The sequence below is a fragment of the Lytechinus variegatus genome, chromosome 19 (genome assembly GCF_018143015.1).
Source record: "Lytechinus variegatus isolate NC3 chromosome 19, Lvar_3.0, whole genome shotgun sequence".
Taxonomy (NCBI): Eukaryota; Metazoa; Echinodermata; class Echinoidea; order Temnopleuroida; family Toxopneustidae; genus Lytechinus; species Lytechinus variegatus.
Genome location: NC_054758.1, coordinates 2491418 through 2509521, shown reverse-complemented (window position 1 = coordinate 2509521; position 18104 = coordinate 2491418). Strand labels below are relative to the sequence as shown.

Here is an 18104-nt window from a genome sequence, read left to right as displayed (position 1 = left end):
TTTATAGATATGATCTTTCGCTCCTCCCCACTCCTCTCTGTCTCATTAACCGTGTTTATCATCTATCAGTAAACTTAAGGTACACATTATTCTGTGAAAATCCCCCCATTCACTAAGCACATACCCCACATGAGAACAACCGATAACATCAGAATGCTGGCATGAAATAATCATAACGTGATGTATTCAGGTAGGCTAATCAGCCCCAGTCGTCCATTTACACTTGGCAACGGGGACGCGCATTCATGGCAACAATCTAAATGAACTTGATGTTTGTTGCGAATCGGCCTTCGCCATTATGAACAAATTGAAAGGCTATTATTGATAATGGCATATATTGTATAGATCGGAAAGGTATATTTTTGGATAGGGTTTGTTTCATATAGCAGCTGCGCTTAGCATCAAGTAAAGGGACCGTAGACATGGTCGATGGACTAATGTGTTAGCTATCATGCATTCTTTCCCTCAGTGGCACGTGATCTGATTTTATTTTGAAAACAAACGACTGTGGAAGTGAGTGTTCTGCGGGATTTTTGTCTTATAACTCTCATCCGGGAGTGCAATGTAAGTATATATATATATATATATATTATCTATCTGCTATGTCATATATGTCTACTTTACCTTGAATAATATTTGTGTAGGGAGATGTAATCACTTCACCGTACGTATTTTTAGGAAATTGTTCACAAAAAAACATATAATTATTTGAACACAAATTCTGGAGGCGCTTTTATTTTCGGACAGAATGATATACAATCAAGTTGCGTTCGTGTGTGCGCTCGTCTTTGATGAAGTGAGTGCGCGTGTGTTTGTGTGTCAGCGATAGTAAATTAATGGGTGTGGGTGTGTGAGTGTGAGCAGGGTATGTTTGCAGTGTGCTAGGATGTGCTCGTGTGTGGGTGTGTGCAGGGTAGTGCGTAAGGTGTACACTCTAAATTACAGGGAGTTAAAATAAGTCAAGATGGACTGTAGTTAGGGACCAATCGATTTCTGGATTTAGTTTTAACCCTAAAGACTTAAATTTAAATCTTTCGAGATTTAAATCTAAATCTTTCGAGTTTTAAAAATGATTCTTAAGGATTCAAACTATTAAAAAATCCGGAATTCGATTGGTCCCTAACTACAGTCCATGTGGACTTATTTTGACTCCCTGTAATTTAAAGTGTACATCACATGGTACCCTGCCGAATGGTTCTAGGACATCTACCCCTGGACATCCAGCCTTTGGGCAAGCTAGGGTAACTAAAAACCCTCTAGGACAATCACCTTATATAGGCCCTAGGATTACGACCCAGGAGGATATCTACCCCTTCGACAGTCATCCCCGGACATCCATCATCGGATATCTAACCCGGTCATCTACACCTAGGACCTATACCCAATGGACATTCACCTGGACATCCCGACCCTTCGGACATCCACCGGCCGGACTTCTACACCTTCTGGACATTCATCCTCGGGCATGTCGGGACAATTAGGGCCTACCCCTAGGGTGACCTTCTGGGATTATGGATGAACAGAAAAGTTTTTAACAATTCCCTCCTAACTTTGGACATATTTTTAAGTATCTTAAGCATGTTCATAAATAAGTTATAATCATAAAAATGCGAGACAAACAATATAACAAGACATTTATTGATCATGTCTATCGTGGATTGCAACAATTGTAACGATCTTGCTAAAGCTCTGCCAGACGATTTATTGTAACTCAGACATTTGATTATTTGTTTGCTTTGCATGCTGACTACATCTAAATCAATTTTATGATCACGAAGTCTTACTTGACAGTATGTAAATATTATTTTCACCAGGGATAATTCTGATTTACCAACGAGTGAAAAGGGGAAAAGAAGGACGAAAAGACAGAAGGACGGGAGACAATAACAAAACGAGAAGTCTGGGCCGAGTAACTTTATAATATCACACTTCAACTGTATGTTTTTTAAAGTCACATTAACTTCTCTTTGCCCCTCACCTCTTTGAAGACACCTCTGTGCCACTGCGCCAACTGACTACTTTATGGTCATTGAACAATACTATAAACCAATGTTTACTGAGCAATCTTTGTTGGAAGTAGCTAAGGGTACATATTCATTACATATTGTTTCCTTTTGATGTTTTTGTTGTTATACACGTACATAATAACGCCTAGGGGATCATGGGCTGAGGTGTTATATACAAATATACTTTTATATTCACTTTACTTGCTTACTTTACTTACATACTTTATTTTATTTTAGACATGTATAAAAGTTAAGGTTGTTGATTGGGCTTGATTAAAAATAACCCAGACAATATATCAGGATACTGCACATGAAAAAATAGCAAGTTGTTTCAGCCTATCACTCTAACAACAAGTTGTTTATTTTTTGTTTTGTATTTTTAAAAACTTTTTAAACAACACTTGTTTAAAAAGTCTAGACAGTTGTTTGAAACAGTAGTTGTTAGAGTGACGGGTTTAAACAATGTAATTAAGATTTTAAACAGCGTCTTTACAGCAGTGTGAAAGGACGAAGGAATCTCTCGATGAATTAGATCTAATTATGTGTAATCATGATAAAAGCATGGAAGAAAGAGGAGGAGAGACAGAAAGAGAACATATCAACGACACTCCGACAAAAACTCAAACAGATAATCTATTAATAAAGTAACCAGCTTAAACGTTATACTTTCGTTACCTATGCGATGTGAACAATACGCTTGCATAAATTATTCAATTCTATACTTTTATTGTCAACTTGTTTGCGCTCTCACGGTACAACTCGCCACGTTTAAAGATTTTCACTATTTTTGGGCATTAAAAGGGGCTCAAACTTGTAAGTTAAGAGTAAAACTCAGCAGACTATAGTAGTAGAAATAGTAGCAACAGCAGCAGTAGTAGCAGTAGTATAGTCATGATATTAGTAGAAGAAGTAGTAGTTGCAAACAAAAATATAAAGTAGTACACTCTAAAAAATATTGCTTAAAAATGCTCAATTAGGGTAATTATGTGTCTTGCCAACATTGGGCTTGTCTTTTTAGGCATTTTTATTGATCCAAATTTAATGAAAATTTTGCCTATTCTTAATTGCATTTTCTTTTTAACTTTACCGGACAATTCGCTTCCCGCATTTGGGTAAAATACTGCCCAAAGTTGATTGGACACATAATCACACTCATTGTGTTAAAAAAAATATCCAATATTTTTTTTACAGTGTAATAGTGGTAGTAATATAAACAGTAGTAGTAGTAATAGACTTCTAGTAGTTATGTAGTAGTACAATGTAGTAGTAATAGTAGTAGCAGTAATAGAAGTAGTAGCAGTAATAGAAGAAGAAGAAATAGTAGTAGTAGTAGTAGTAGTAGTAGTAGTAATAGTAGTAGTAGTAGTAGTAGTGAATGTTGCTTCATAAAGATTAAACTTTTGATCCTAACGTAAATTAAGTTTGGCAAATTAATTTACCTCCAAATTTTCGACTGCACTCTTCGGAAACAATAGTCACGGAACAGAGGAAATCTTTGAAGAGAAGAGCACTTTCGAAGTGTTGATGTTCCAAGTGGGCTATAATTGATAGAGTTAGCAACCCCGAATGTCAACAACAAACCTTCTGTTAGAACTCGTTCCACTACTACAAAATGATTGGTCGTTCTGCTTTAACCCTATCTAGGCCGGGGGGGGGGGCTCGGAGGCCCCCCCCCCTCAACAAATCACGCGATATTTTCGCCGTGCAAAATTTTTGACCGCGCCGCTCGCTGACTTTTTACTTTCAAGTCTTGTGCAACTTTTGGGACCAATTTTGCGTCACCCGGGTACGTGGTTCCGAAATTACACAACATTATGTAAGTGCATGTCAGACCGAAAATTGCTCAAAAACGTGATTTTGTGTACAAAGTCAATGCAAATTGTGTTTTCAACCAAAATTCATAAATGTATGATTATTTTTAGTTTTTTTAGTCTAAATGTATTAATTTTATTGTTTTATGATCACAGAAGAGTCCCCAACAAATTTCATTGAAAAAACAATGAAAAACAAAAGGTCCAAAAAACATAGAAATACATAAAAAATTGCAAAAACAATATAATACATAAGAAAATGATTTGATCACAATTTTTTTCATATACACTTGCTAAGGACACCACAAAGAGTTTCTATACCAAAAATAGTATATTTGGAGCTTTATTTAGGGAGTTAGAGGGAAAAGTATGCGCATACTAATTATGAATAAATTAGCATAATCACTTAATAGCGATTCGCATGAAATAAATTACTATACAATCTTGTAGATTATGTCCCAAGCAACCTGCGTGCCAATTTTCGGCGCGATCGCGCGGTCGACGGCCGAGATCTTAGGGGGGGGGGGGGGGGCTGGGAGCCCCCACCCCCCCCCCCCCCCGCGGCCCGTAAGAACTCCCAAAATACCCGGCCTAAATAGGGTTAAACCTTGGAAATTCACCCAACCCCATACCATTTACATAGTCTTGCCTCTTTTTCACCGAATGCAGTTCAACTTTCATTCGATTGTGAATATAACTTGTTCTTACAGGCCTAAAATATATACTTACACAAAAATATATCATACTCTTGAGCTCCAATACTTTCTTTTTTCACTTTCAGTATGGGTACCGGTACAAGCAGGGGAGGGAGAGGCAGTGCAAGAGGGGGAATGGGAGGAGGAGGAGGAGGAGAAGTGAGGAGTGAAGGAAGAACTGACAGTGTCCGAGGAGTAAGAGGGCCAGGAGGGCGTTCCACCGATGATCTTTTTTCAGAGTGGCTTCGCAATTGGATAAACAGTCTCCCACCGCCAGAGGAGCTTGAGGAGGAGGACGATGGTGACGAAGACCCTAATGATCCTGTACCAGGAGGAGGAGACGATGCCGCAGCAGGAGCCGGTGGATCAGGTACAATCTTAAAACACACACGAGTGAATATTCCAATAACGGAAGAGAGATTTCCACTCCTTGTTGAGTGAATTTCATACCTACAGACAACTTAAATCTGTTTGAAACTTGTAATGTTTGCAATGATCTTCACTATGTTGCCATGAATGCCAAGAAATCTAAGCACCGATTCAAATTCATAACTAGGAATTAGCTCCTCGTATTTACACCAATACTGTCAATTTCCTTTTTTGTGAATAAATCACATTTCTTCTAAATGTTGTTGTTCATACAGGAGTACCAACTGATGGAGGTAATTCTAGCGGAGAACATCCCCCCGCACATCGGATATCATCCCTCAAGGTCACCGATGTCGATCTCAATGTAAGGTTTGCATCAATTGAAGATATTGACATATGCGACAAAGCTATACCTATGTACATGTAACTGACGTCTAACCAGGGAATTCCAGTGCAACGAAAGAGATTGATAAACTCCTCCTAAATTGTTTTTTTAACAAGAAGAAGCTCAATGGAATTGTCACTAATGTTTTTATTCATTATTCATTCCCGATGACAGTCTGTCACGCTTGTGATTATTGATTGGCCAGATTCGCGTACTTTGCCTTATTCTTGAATTGTTCGTGCTCACCTATTCGATATGCGTTCCATAGATGAAAGTATCTGAAATTGATGCCTATTCTCCTCTCATTTCGTTCATTTACAGCGTAATTCCAATGGCCCCATGCATCACACGGATGAGTACGAAAATGACGAATCTATAGGCGTCATCTTACGACGCGGTCAGGAGTTTCAAATCGACCTCCATCTCAACAGGCCTTTCAAGCCAAAGAAGGAACGGCTGTTCCTTCAATTTACCGTTGCAAGTGGTACGTGCAGACGCAAACACCGCTCGTTCAGTTCGAAGATGTTTGATAACTAATATAATGATGACCATAATTGCATTGAATAATGTTACAATGGTGTCACGACGATGTCAGTCAATTTCATAATTTCAACATCTTCTGGAGAAATGAAATAACATCCTAATTTAGACAAACAGTTCACAAAAATTGTTAGCGTATGGCGGAAGGCAAATAACATGAATAAGTATAGACGGTAATATTACCGGCTACTTATTTGAATACAATGTTTGCTGCGTATATCCTGATATGGGCTTGTAGTAAAACTATATAATGGCATAACTTTCTTTCTTTTTACGTTATTTATGATTGATGTAATACTCAAATATCTAAAAATTTACAAAAGTTCAATAGGTTAAACACGAAGAAACAGTGGACATAAGGTGAGGAAATGAGGCAATTCAAATAAGGTAACAAGGAGAGAACAGGGTACTTAAAAATCGATAATGTGAGAGCGCTTGCAAATGGAGGGGTGATAAAAAAAATAAGCCACTGTGATTGTCTAAGGTTCTGTCTACATGGTCTATGGTTAATGCACGATGCCGAATTGTTAAGAAATAACTGATGAGAAGTCTCTGTTGATTTTCTTGCAGTCAAGAACCCCCGGCCAATGAATGGCACTCTTATCGATTTAGACATCGAAGGTACATACAAAGAGGGCAGCTGGAGCGCGAAACTGGAGTCAGCAGAAGGCAACTCCATCAAGGTCATGGTGAACAGCGCCCCCAATTCCATTGTCGGAGCATACAAGTTCTTTGTCAAGGTGGAAAGTCGTGCGAGTGGAATCGAGAGGTTATTCCCTCAAGATAAGAACATCATAGTTCTCTTCAACCCTTGGTGCGAAAAGGATACAGTGTATATGGAAAGCGGGGCCGAGCGAGAAGAATACGTCATGGCAGACACCGGGGCGATTTGGAGGGGCAGTGCGTTTAGCAACCGACCAACGCCTTGGACGTTTGGACAATTTGACAGGGACGTCTATCGGGTGGTCCTTGAGCTCATGGAGGAGGAGATACGACTTCCCCAAGACAGAGAAAGCGCGGTCAGGGTGTCAAGATGGTTCACCAATATCATCTATGCGAAAGTCCTAGTAGGAAACTGGAGTGGCAATTACGAAGATGGTACGCGTCCAACTAGATGGACAGGCAGTGTAAGGATAATTGAAGAGTATGGAAACACCAAAGAACCCGTTAAGTAAGAGGACACTCCTTCTTAAGTCCCCCCCCCAAAAAAAAAAGGGGGGTATCGGCTCCTAAAGAAGCACATGCACGCTTGAATGTTCTTTTTTATTTTGATGTATCTAATGGTGCAAAACACGATTTTAGACCAGGGGCAAGAATTTATTAAGAGCATGTCTTAGGATATGAATTGGAGTGACATAAAATATTACTTTCTTTACCTAGCTATTACGGCTTTACTGTTCTCATTTCGTTTCAGAAGGAGCTTTCAAGACTTATCTTTAGGACAAATTACTGTGCTTGGTCATGGTGGCCAGCAATTCTATGGCTTTCAATAGAAAGAATATAACGATCCAGTACGTTTGATATAGATGATACAGTTCCATACTTGCCAAAATGATATTATATGAAAAACCGACTTTTGTATGTTCATAGATATGGCCAATGCTGGGTTTTCTCAGGCCTCCTCACCACGTTCCTCCGCTGCGTTGGGATACCAACCCGTAGCGTCACCAACTTTGACTCGGCCCATGACACCGAGAGGAACATGACGATAGACGAGTACGTGGACAGCAACAGGACGTCGCTGAAAGATGAATTTTTCTACGGTCGGAGAGGAAGCGATGGCTTAAGGACAGGAAGGGACTCTATCTGGAATTTCCACGTTTGGAACGAATCATGGATGACGAGAAAAGACCTGCGTGGGCTGGACGATGACTTTGACGGCTGGCAAGTCGTCGATTCAACTCCACAAGAGATGAGTGGTGGTAAGTGATTCGTTTTCTTTGGATCACGAAGATTATTGGCATTATTGTTTCAGATGGCATTAATGATATGGCAAGATATTAATTCAATCCTGTCAAGTGAACTTAGTATAGCTGTATCATATCGCCTAAATTAATTTATAAGTTGGCATACTGACATAACGCTTCTCGCTAAGCCGATTTCTCAATATCATCTGGGCGACAATGACAATTCGCCATGACAACACATAGAAGCCGATTTGGCTGGACCCCTTTCACACCGTCGACTTGCAGAGTTGTCGCTCCGCGATGTACAACGGTTTCATGAAGAATGTAAAATGTATTGAGAACGCCCGCCAAAATGACAAAGACAGCAAAAGAGGTATTCGTCGTAAACTGCTAAACCGGAACAGCAGTTTCGTTCTAAGTTTCGGAGCTAACGAAAATTGGAAATATTGTTTGCCCAGAGTCAAATACGAAACTGCTTACATGTATATGATTAACCAATTTTCGACAAAGATTTCTTGGTTGCTCTTTGACAATACATGTAGATTTACTTTGTTCTTCAATCCGACGTACGTCATGGTGCGGAAACTCCATACTTTCTTAAGATATACTCTGGACTTTTCGCATATGCTGTACGGGGAAACTCTCTTCAACGCACCAATCCCTTTTAAAATGCAAGTTAAATCACAACGGAGAGCGGAGTGGTTTATATCGAAAGATGGTGGACTGGGACAGCATCGGAATCTCTTGACTCTGGACAACGCCATAATTTGCATTTGTTCGTCCGGTGCAAATATTTGGATGATCTGCTGCCCCAGGAAGCCAACGTTCGACAAAAGCTTTTGTGATTTCAATTGCATTTTCAAAGGAATCGATGCGTTGAAGAGAGTTTTCCCGAAGTAAACGCGAAAACTACGTAGTATCTTGCCATCGCGTCATTTAGGATCACCATTCCTTATGGAGTGGTAGTCATTGTCATCAATATATATATATTTTTTAAATTTTGTTGGTGCAGCAACAGCAGTTGTTTAGGTCGCCGTTGCCGAATTATGAATGGGTGGAAGTAAAATCCACGCGATATATTATGCGTATGTATAAGAGCAGTTCGGGGTTGCAATAGGCATATCAATCATGAATACTATTTTCTGTACAGAAGATGTATTCCTATTCCGTTGCACTAAGTCTGCTTTACATAAAAAAGGGTGAGTATACAGAAGAGAGAAAGGGGGAAATTCAGCGGCGATTCGGGCTACTCTGTAAGCTGCAAGCTGCAGAATGCTCTTTGTATACATTTATTTTAATAACCAATGACATATTTCAATGGGATCTTTTTTATCTATGTAATCGTTGGATGTGTTATTGTTCACTTTTTTACATTTTTTAAATATGTGAATAAATATATATATACATATATCTTTTAAGGTATGTACCAGTGCGGTCCGGCACCAGTAAAGGCTATCAAACGGGGAATCGTGGACATTCCATATGATTCAGGGTAAGAAGCAGTCCCCCTATGCTCACAATGCACTTCCTTTGAATGGTTATAGTTCATTTGGTCCAATGCCAATTCGTCCGATTGCCAACTCGTCTACTATTATTTGGTCTACTATCGGTTTGTTCAATATCCACATGGTCGTAATGCCATTTCGTCTACCTACCTTTCGTCTAATAATCGGTTGGCCCAATAACATTTAGTCCATCTACCACTTCGTCATTAGATTAGGCCTAATTGGGCAAAATGGATGAAAATAAAACAGATATTAGACCAACTGTTTATGAGGCAAAATGGTCATCATAGAAAAACTGGTGATATTATACGAAGTGATGATTGAACCAAATGGTTATTGGACCAAATGGTTGTTAGACTAAATATTTATATGGACGGAATGGCATTAGACTAAATGAAGGTAGACCATGTGGAGAGTAGACGGGTTGGCAGTGAAATAATCGGCAATTTACCCTTTAGATGAGCATCAGTAGAAAGTTAATGCAACAGGGGCAGATTGAAGAACAAAGTGACTGCATCGAAAATGCCCGTCAAGTGACAAAGAACAGCAGTTCCGTCCTAAGTTCCGGACCTGACGAAAACTTATAAATATGTTGGTTGTCCGAAAATGCTGTTTTGATTCACCAATTTTCGACAAAGACTTCATGGATGTGCTTTGTCATGACGGTTATTTGGCAATACATTTTCTATGTTCTTGAATATGTCGTGCGTGTTGAGAGCGGATACTCTCTTGTCATGGTATTTTAAAGTATTTTTCGTACTTAAAGGCATTGTTTAACTTTGTGAGCAGCCGATTTAAAAAGAAATCTCAAACCAAGATGAAACATGTATACAAGTACATGCATTAAAACTAATAAACCCTGAAAGCAACCATTATTAAGAATGAAAGCTAAAACTACAAGGTAAATCCGATTATGTAAATATACGTCTTATAGACACCTAAATATTACACATAAGTGTATGGGATGAAATTAAGATGGTGTTTCTGGTCACTTTATATTTCAATTTTTGAAGCACTGAATAATTATTTTCGAAAGCAATTTTTCTGGACTTCATTTTTGTAACATATCGCAGACACAGATGACAAGTGTGACCTTCTAGCTCAGATTTTTTAAAAATCAAACCCCTGTTAACCAATCACTTTAAGCTAAGTTTACCGCTACATTCTATCACCAACTCACATCACTGTTTTATATTCATTTTGATTTTGACATTTGTTTTATGTATCTTGATTTGAAATCGTCTTCTTGCGTATTCCTAGAAATAAAAGTATTCAATGGTTATGAGATGAAATGGACAAAGACGAAAAGGTGACGAGACGAGATGATGATAGAACCACACAGTTATTAGACCGAATGGTTGCTAGACGATATGTTGGTGGACGGGAATGGCATTAGACTAAATGAAAGTAGACCATTTAGGTGAGTGGACGAGTTGGCAGTGGATGAATTGGCAATTTACTGTGTCGATCACACTGAATCATCATCAGTCTTACTATTTCCTCTAATATTCCTAGATTCGTTTTCGCTGAGGTGAATGCAGACGAGGCAAGATGGCTCGTGACCCCGTACCGGACTCATCGGCACTCATTGATGTACACGCTACTGTCACGTCACAGAAATACCGTGGGGAAAAAGATTAGTACGTTGAAAGTTGGATCTGATGAGAGAAATGACATCACACTGGACTACAAATTTCCAGAAGGTATAGTCCCTGGCTGGGGGGCACTTCCATTGAAAAATGGGTATCATGCGTGTCCGCTATCCACATGGTGTAATTATCATTTCGTCTGATAACCCATTGGGTCCAATAGCCATTTAGTCTCTATACCATGACTCTAATTGGACTAAGTGTTCATGGGCGAAATGAATGGAAATAAAATGGATACTAGATAAACTATTAGACACAATGGTCATAGACGAACTGGTGATTAGACGAAGTGACTATTGGACCAAATGGTTGCTAGACGAAATGTTGATGGACTGAATGGCATAAGATTAAATGAAGATAGACCATGCGATGAGTGGACGAGTTGGCAATAGACTGTCGGCAGTTTACCATCGTTTATCTTCACACTTGCCTTCAGACAAATCATTGAGCAAGACCGGGAAAGACGCATAAAATCACAATGGGATTCAGAAAAGCCAATATTGTGAACAAGGATTAAATTAAACCATAGCCTGCTGGTGTTGGGATGTCCCTGTACGAATCCCATGGGAGCTGTCAAAATTCATTCGGTGCTCTGGTCTCAAGTATTGGTTTATTAAAGAAAGCTCATTGTGACACAAATCTCTAACCGTCATGACCGTGGCATGCTGCTTTTATCAGCTCATCTGTTCAACTGTAAGACTGTAAGGGAATAACAAATATATTTTTTTCGTTATTATAGCATAAGAAATGCACTTATTACAATAGATCAGTTCGTAGTTACTTCATGGACAATTTTGGTCAAATGACCTTTCATTTATTTCATTATGATAGACAGATTTCAAAGCAAGATATTATAAGCTTGCCTTACATAGCAGGATAAAGAAATTGAATAGACCAGGTGACTAGAATAGCACACCAATGAACACTTCATTAAAGTATTTGTTGCATTCCTACTCTGAATGCATATCATAGCATTTTGCACAATGTACTTGGCAAACTGTGAAATACCAGTCGTTCGTACGCATTGTTGTTTTTTGTGGATGTAAATGAAAACCACAATTCAAAAGAATATATGAATAATCAAGATATCAGAATTGGTGCTTATCTCATTAGATTTTAAACCACCATGTCACTTTAGTACAAATGACCTTCCTCTGATCATGCGTAGAATCTTTTGATCATGCGCAGAAAGGAACTACGAACTGGCTTATATGAAACATGAATGTAAACACAATTTATACAACATTCGAGTTGTAAAAGCGTCTTTCTCAATTGTTTTACAGTATTCGCCAGTTGCCTTATCAAAAATCAATGTGACGGTTTGTGATGAAAAACTTCTTGCTGGTTTGAGCATGTTGAGCGTGATTCGATCTTCACCAAAGAGAAACATGGCAAAACAATAGATAAATCAAATGATAAAGTAGATAAAGAAATGAATGAATGCAAAACAATGAAGTAAGAATTAATGAAATAAATAAACAAATATGTATTACAATGAATGAATAGATTAATCAATAAATTAAGACATAATTACCAGGCTTAAACGCCTTTTCTCCAATGTTTAGGCTCCCCGGAGGAACGCGCTGCGGTTGAAAGAGCGGTCAGTATGGGGATCAACCGCGGTCTTTACGACGCAGACGACAAGCCCGAGCTTGTATCATTGGCTATCGAATGCAAGGTAAAAGATGAAATAACAATATGACAATTTTTAAACAGGTGAACAAAATACTTATTTTCACTGACTGCTGTTCTACGCTACTGGAAATCCTCGCATCTGGGTGATTAAGCACAAAGTTAGCTATGGTCACAAAGGTTCGTACGAACGATGCGTTCGAATGAATCTGACTGTTCGTACGAATTAGGGAGTTCTTACAGATTCGCACGGATGCTGTTTATTTCGCAAGAATGACTTAACTCCTACTTAAGAATTTTCGGTAATGGCCGCAGAATTAAAATGCTACGTCTTTCGTAAGAATCGCAGCTGTTCATTCGTCAGACGTACGGTCAATTTAAGATTTATGTTGTCTGCTGACGTGCAATTCCCAAGTCATTCGTAAGAAGATTTTTCGAAATTTTCGGGGAATTTTTGTATATTTTGTCGGGTTGTAAAAAGACACTGCCGTGTTATGTGGAAAGTTCTTCAACTTTTGACATTTGTATACTTTCAGGATGAGAATAGGACCTAGTATCAAGAAAAATACGAGTCACTTACGTGGTCAATATTATACTTACTCATGTTAGTGGCATGGGCATGTTAAGCATGTTCAAAATACCCATGGTATTACTTCAACACTTTATTTGATATGTTTAAACCGCTCTAGGGTATAATTCCTTTACTTTAAGGGTGTGTTCCTTTAGGAGCACCACCTGGTATCACTTCTAACGCCCTTCACTCTACAAGAAAATCAGTCAAAAATGACTAGTTAATAGAATCAGCTGGGTGCAACTGTTAATATTATTAATAATCATATTTGACTATTTTTCTAGTCGTATTTTATTAGAAAAGAGTTATTTCTAACTGTCTAAGTAGAATATAGGTCGGAAATGTGACTAGCATATCAGGTGCACCCAGCCGACTACTTGTCTAGTCAATTTGACTGATTTGTGTCTTTGTCTGTATCTTTCTCTTTATTTCTATTAGGATGACCTGTGGATCGGAAAGTCCGCCAGTATCCAGATTGAAACGAAAAATGAGTTTGACTATCCAAAGGAGATTGAGCTTGATATAAAGATCAGAAGTATTCTCTATACAGGTAAGCTTGGAGGTGTGGCCTGTAACCGTGGAAACAAAGGTTTCCTCCGACGATAAGCAATCATTAGCATGATTTAGTCTTTGCTCTGCAATTTTTCATATTTTTTTGTGATTTTGAAATCTGATCGAGCGATAATTATCTATGAATATTGTCATTTTTCATGATTTTCCCTTTTCCCCCTTCCCTCCCCCCTCTTTCTCTCTCTTCCTGCGTCTTATTCTCCGAATCTTCATCTCTCTACAGGTTTGCCGAAGGACATTATCAAAAAAGATGAAATGAAATTTATCGTTAATGACAAGGAAAGCATAAGCCAGTCAATTCATCTCACATACGACGAGGATTATGGGGACAAGCTTGATGATGAAGGAATGTTTCAAGTCAGAGCAATCGCGACTGTCAAGGTTTGATTTATGTATTTATACATTTTAAGTTATTTAAATAATAAGTAGCAAATAATTGCTCACGATATAAAGCGAAAAAGAAGAAGAGGAACGAAAATTATTAAACAGGAGAGAAAAGACAAACACAAAAAAGAGAAGAAAGAATGAATCCCCTTTTCGCATTTCCCTTGGTCGTCTTTCTCCTGCTTATGGAAAATGAAAACTATTTTGGTGTATGTGCACCCATTTTTGGCGTGTTATGTTATTAAAACATTTTCTTGCTTTCTTATGGAAAGTTAATCTATTTTTGATGGTCAATGTTTTTTTATATTATTTTTTGTTCTGTGCTTTTATCAGTTGCGCAGTGGTTGATTATAATTACTATCTATCTATTTTGATCCGTCTAGGGCAGCAAAACTCCAGTCATCTGTAAGGAGATTTTCAGGTTCAAGCAGCCTGACCTCGAGGTCAAAGGTGACGTCAAAGGGAAGGAGGTCAAACTGACGGTTAAGTTCAAGAATCCGCTGAATAAACGCCTGACCGGTTGTACGTTTACCGTCGAAGCACCAAAGCTCGTCAGACCTTTCAGTGTCAACACAGAGTGAGTAGCAAGCCGTGGCGTAATTAGCCATTTTTAGGGGGTTGGGTATGGCATATCGCGTACAATTTGCCAAAAAAAATGCAAGCGATCGAAGCGAGATAGCAATAAATTATATTCTATTTTTTAAATCAAATTTTGAGTTAGATTTTGACATCATATTCAGAAAATGATATCATATTTCGCTCTTCTCTCTCTTTCTTTTTTTTTCTAGGTCGCATTTGTTGGGGGATGTAAAAGTCCCCCAGCCTCCGCCCCATCAATATGCCACTGGCAGCAAGCTGGCAAGGCATAAGATAATCAATAGGATTTCAACTCGGATAGATAAAAACAGAGAAAAACAAACCAATTAGATTTTAATCAATATCGCACAGGGACTAACTGAGTTATGACATTTCGAAGTTATACATGTACATTATTTCGGTGAAACAGTTCTATGTCTTCATCAATACGTAGTGAGCGAATTGATGATGCCATATCCCCACTTATTCTTTTCTATACTATTTATAAATGAAATTGTATCAATTTTGTCAACCAAGACTGAACACAAAGATGGGCTGACAACTAATTTTATATGCAAGATTAGTAATGCTGCAACCTCAGCATGTTCAGGGAGAATATCAAACACATTCCTTCTATTAATATTATTGTTATGATTATTATTATTATTACTATCATCATTATTATTTGTACTACTACTACTACTACTACTACTACTACTACTACTACTACTACTACTACTACTACTACTACTACTACTACTACTACTACTACTACTACTACTACTACTACTACTACTACTACTACTACTACTACTACTACTACTACTACTACTACTACTACTACTACTATTACTACCACTACTTCTACTACTATTATTATTATCATTATTAATGTTGTTGTTATTATTATATCAAGAGTATTTTGGAATAATTCACCCGATACTTTAAAATTATTTGTTACATTCTCATCATTGAAACGTAGATTGAAACAAAACCAATTATCTACTTATAGTTAATAATTCCAGCTGCCTATCTAAAGGTCAGTGGCCTTTCTGACTTCCTACATCCGCTACATTTTATTTTAATTTCTTTTATATTTCTACCATTTTTATTGCTTATACTGTGATATAAATTATTTTACTCCTTTGTTGTCGTATACTTGTACACATGTTTGTATGTTTTTAAAGGATGTCAAATAAATTGAATTTTCCTGCGGTAATATATTCAATGACGTCATAATTTACCTCTTGATTCAGGGATATTGAACCTAACGAGATGATCGAGAGGGAAATCCGATTCACATCGAGATCGTCTGGACGTAAGACCGTGATCGTCGAGCTCGATACAAACCTCATCAAGGACGTCACTGGCTCGGTCAAAGTAGAAGTCTAGATCTTTAATCAACATCAATGATCACGAATGTCACTTTGGGACATGTTACACAGCTAAGACTTTGATGTCGATTGACGTACTGGGAGGGCCACATCAGTCATTTTATTTTGGTGTTCTGGGCTCCGTAACACAAAGATTAGCGATTAATCGCTAATTTGAAAGAACAATTCTGATTGGTTCCTATCAGTCTAGGGAGCAAAATGCGCATGCAACGATGATCTTGATAGGCCATTTCATGTAGCGATTAATCGCTAACCTTTGTGTTACGGAGCCCTGGTCTTAAAACGTTGGTGTTAGTTCAGCACATATTGGTGTTTTTACAACACCTTAGACTTTTACTGTGACACCCTTTGGTGTTATTATCAGTCTCAAGGGTGTGAATTAACACCTCACCGTTTCATTTCGTCTTATCGCAGTTCGTCAATAACCATTTCGTCTCATAACTAGCCGGTCTAATATCCATTTGATTTCCATTCATTTCGCCCAATTCACATTTCGGCCATAAAGGCCAAACATGCCAAATGGTATATGGACTAAATGGCTATTGGCCCAACTGGATATTACACGAAATGACGAGTGGATGAAATGGTTATTAGACCATGCAATTAGTTGACGAATGGATGGTAGACCAAATAATAGTAAACGAGATGGTAATTGAACTTATTGACATTAAACCAATTATAAAATAAACCGATTAATTTTCGCGTGCCGGGATTTACTGAGGCATTAAGAATATATTATTTTTTTAGGACTTGATGTGTGTGGCTTATAACGATGGATGATCATTGTCTCATTGTCAATTTCTGTGACTTGTAAATATGCTTAGTCTAAGTTATGATGGTTATCATAATTTTATGAATTACTTTGATTCGTGATTGCTACACGAAAGTGGCATAGCAATGTGATTGCTTGTCGATTTTAAGAAAACGCAAAATCCGTCCAGATTAAGCAAAATTATGTGTGTGTGTTTTTTTTTTCATTTAAAAAAAGTATGTAAAAAAAGAAGTCAGAGTACATGTAACTATAAAAATTGCAATTTCTTGACCTTACTTTTTTTGTAACAAGTTTATCGACCGTATTTATCAACGTCTATTGATAACTGCTATACATCAATTATTACATATACAAATATTCAACATGTTCAATGTGTTTGTAGGCCTACAATGTGTAACGTGCGTGTGTGTGTGTGAACATTATAGACAATAACACGTACGATTCCATGACATTTGCTCCGACGACAATTATAAAACTAAATAAGCCCTAATCCTAACTCTAATCTTATGCCTTCTGAGATATTAAAGACCGAGGCAATACTCGCAAGAGCAAATGTCTTTTAGCCAACACGTACGCTCTAAAATGTAAAGTGGTAATTTATCATTTACAGAAATTGTACAAATATATTGACTGTACTTTCGAGTGCTCATTCAAATTTAGATGATTAAATAAGTACTCCAAAGTGCAGTCAACATACAAGGTCCTCAAGTGCTAAATTAGCACTTCATTTTCTTTTTCTTGAGTAGAGGATTAGGATGACAATAATTGCAGATCAGTATGTGCTATACTGTAGATTAAAGGATGTGTGTAAATATTTCTCGAATAATTGTATTTTTTAATAATTGGTTTGATGACGATGCTGATGGTGATGATAATTAATATGATGATGACGGTGATGATTATGATGGCGATGGTCATGATACTGATGATAATAATGATGATAATGATGACAGTAATGATGTTGATGATGATGGCAATGGTGATGATAATGACGATAATGGCAGTAACGATGGTGACGATTAAGATTATGAAGACAATGGAGATGATGGTGATGATGATGATGATGATGATGATGATGACGATAAGGGTAATGGGGGAATATATACGATAGTAATGACGGCGATAATGATGACGATGATGATAAAAGAGATATGGTTAACACTGCGACTAGTCTGATGTGCAAACCCTTCACTCGAGTTAGGCTATATGGATCTGAACGTGCAGTCTATAGCCTTGTGTGCTCAATAACCTCTCGCTTGCCGATGACCTGCCGATGATCGATGACTCATCTGTTTGAATATTCAATTCAATTTATTTGGCAAAATAAGACAATCAAGA

General features: G+C 37.9%; 1 protein-coding gene across 1 annotated transcript; it reads left to right on the top strand.

Moving 5' to 3' along the window:
- The first annotated feature begins 258 nt into the window (after positions 1–258).
- LOC121406339 (protein-glutamine gamma-glutamyltransferase 4-like) lies at positions 259–16181 on the top strand. Its single transcript, XM_041597367.1, has 13 exons — positions 259–564; positions 4599–4882; positions 5157–5245; positions 5588–5750; positions 6377–6977; positions 7397–7728; positions 9133–9205; positions 10734–10921; positions 12433–12545; positions 13509–13620; positions 13864–14021; positions 14408–14601; positions 15857–16181. Exons 2-13 carry the CDS (start codon positions 4600–4602, stop codon positions 15990–15992), a joined length of 2442 nt encoding a protein of 813 aa, XP_041453301.1. The 5' UTR covers positions 259–564; position 4599; the 3' UTR covers positions 15993–16181.
- The last annotated feature ends 1923 nt before the right edge of the window (positions 16182–18104 follow it).

Excerpts from the sequence above, each read along its gene's own strand:
- LOC121406339 (XM_041597367.1), top strand. The coding sequence starts at position 4,600 with ATGGGTACCGGTACAAGCAGGGGAGGGAGAGGCAGTGCAAGAGGGGGA. Across the intron at positions 5,246-5,587 it reads TCACCGATGTCGATCTCAAT|CGTAATTCCAATGGCCCCAT; the intron begins GTAAGGTTTGCA and ends GTTCATTTACAG. Across the intron at positions 5,751-6,376 it reads TCAATTTACCGTTGCAAGTG|TCAAGAACCCCCGGCCAATG; the intron begins GTACGTGCAGAC and ends ATTTTCTTGCAG.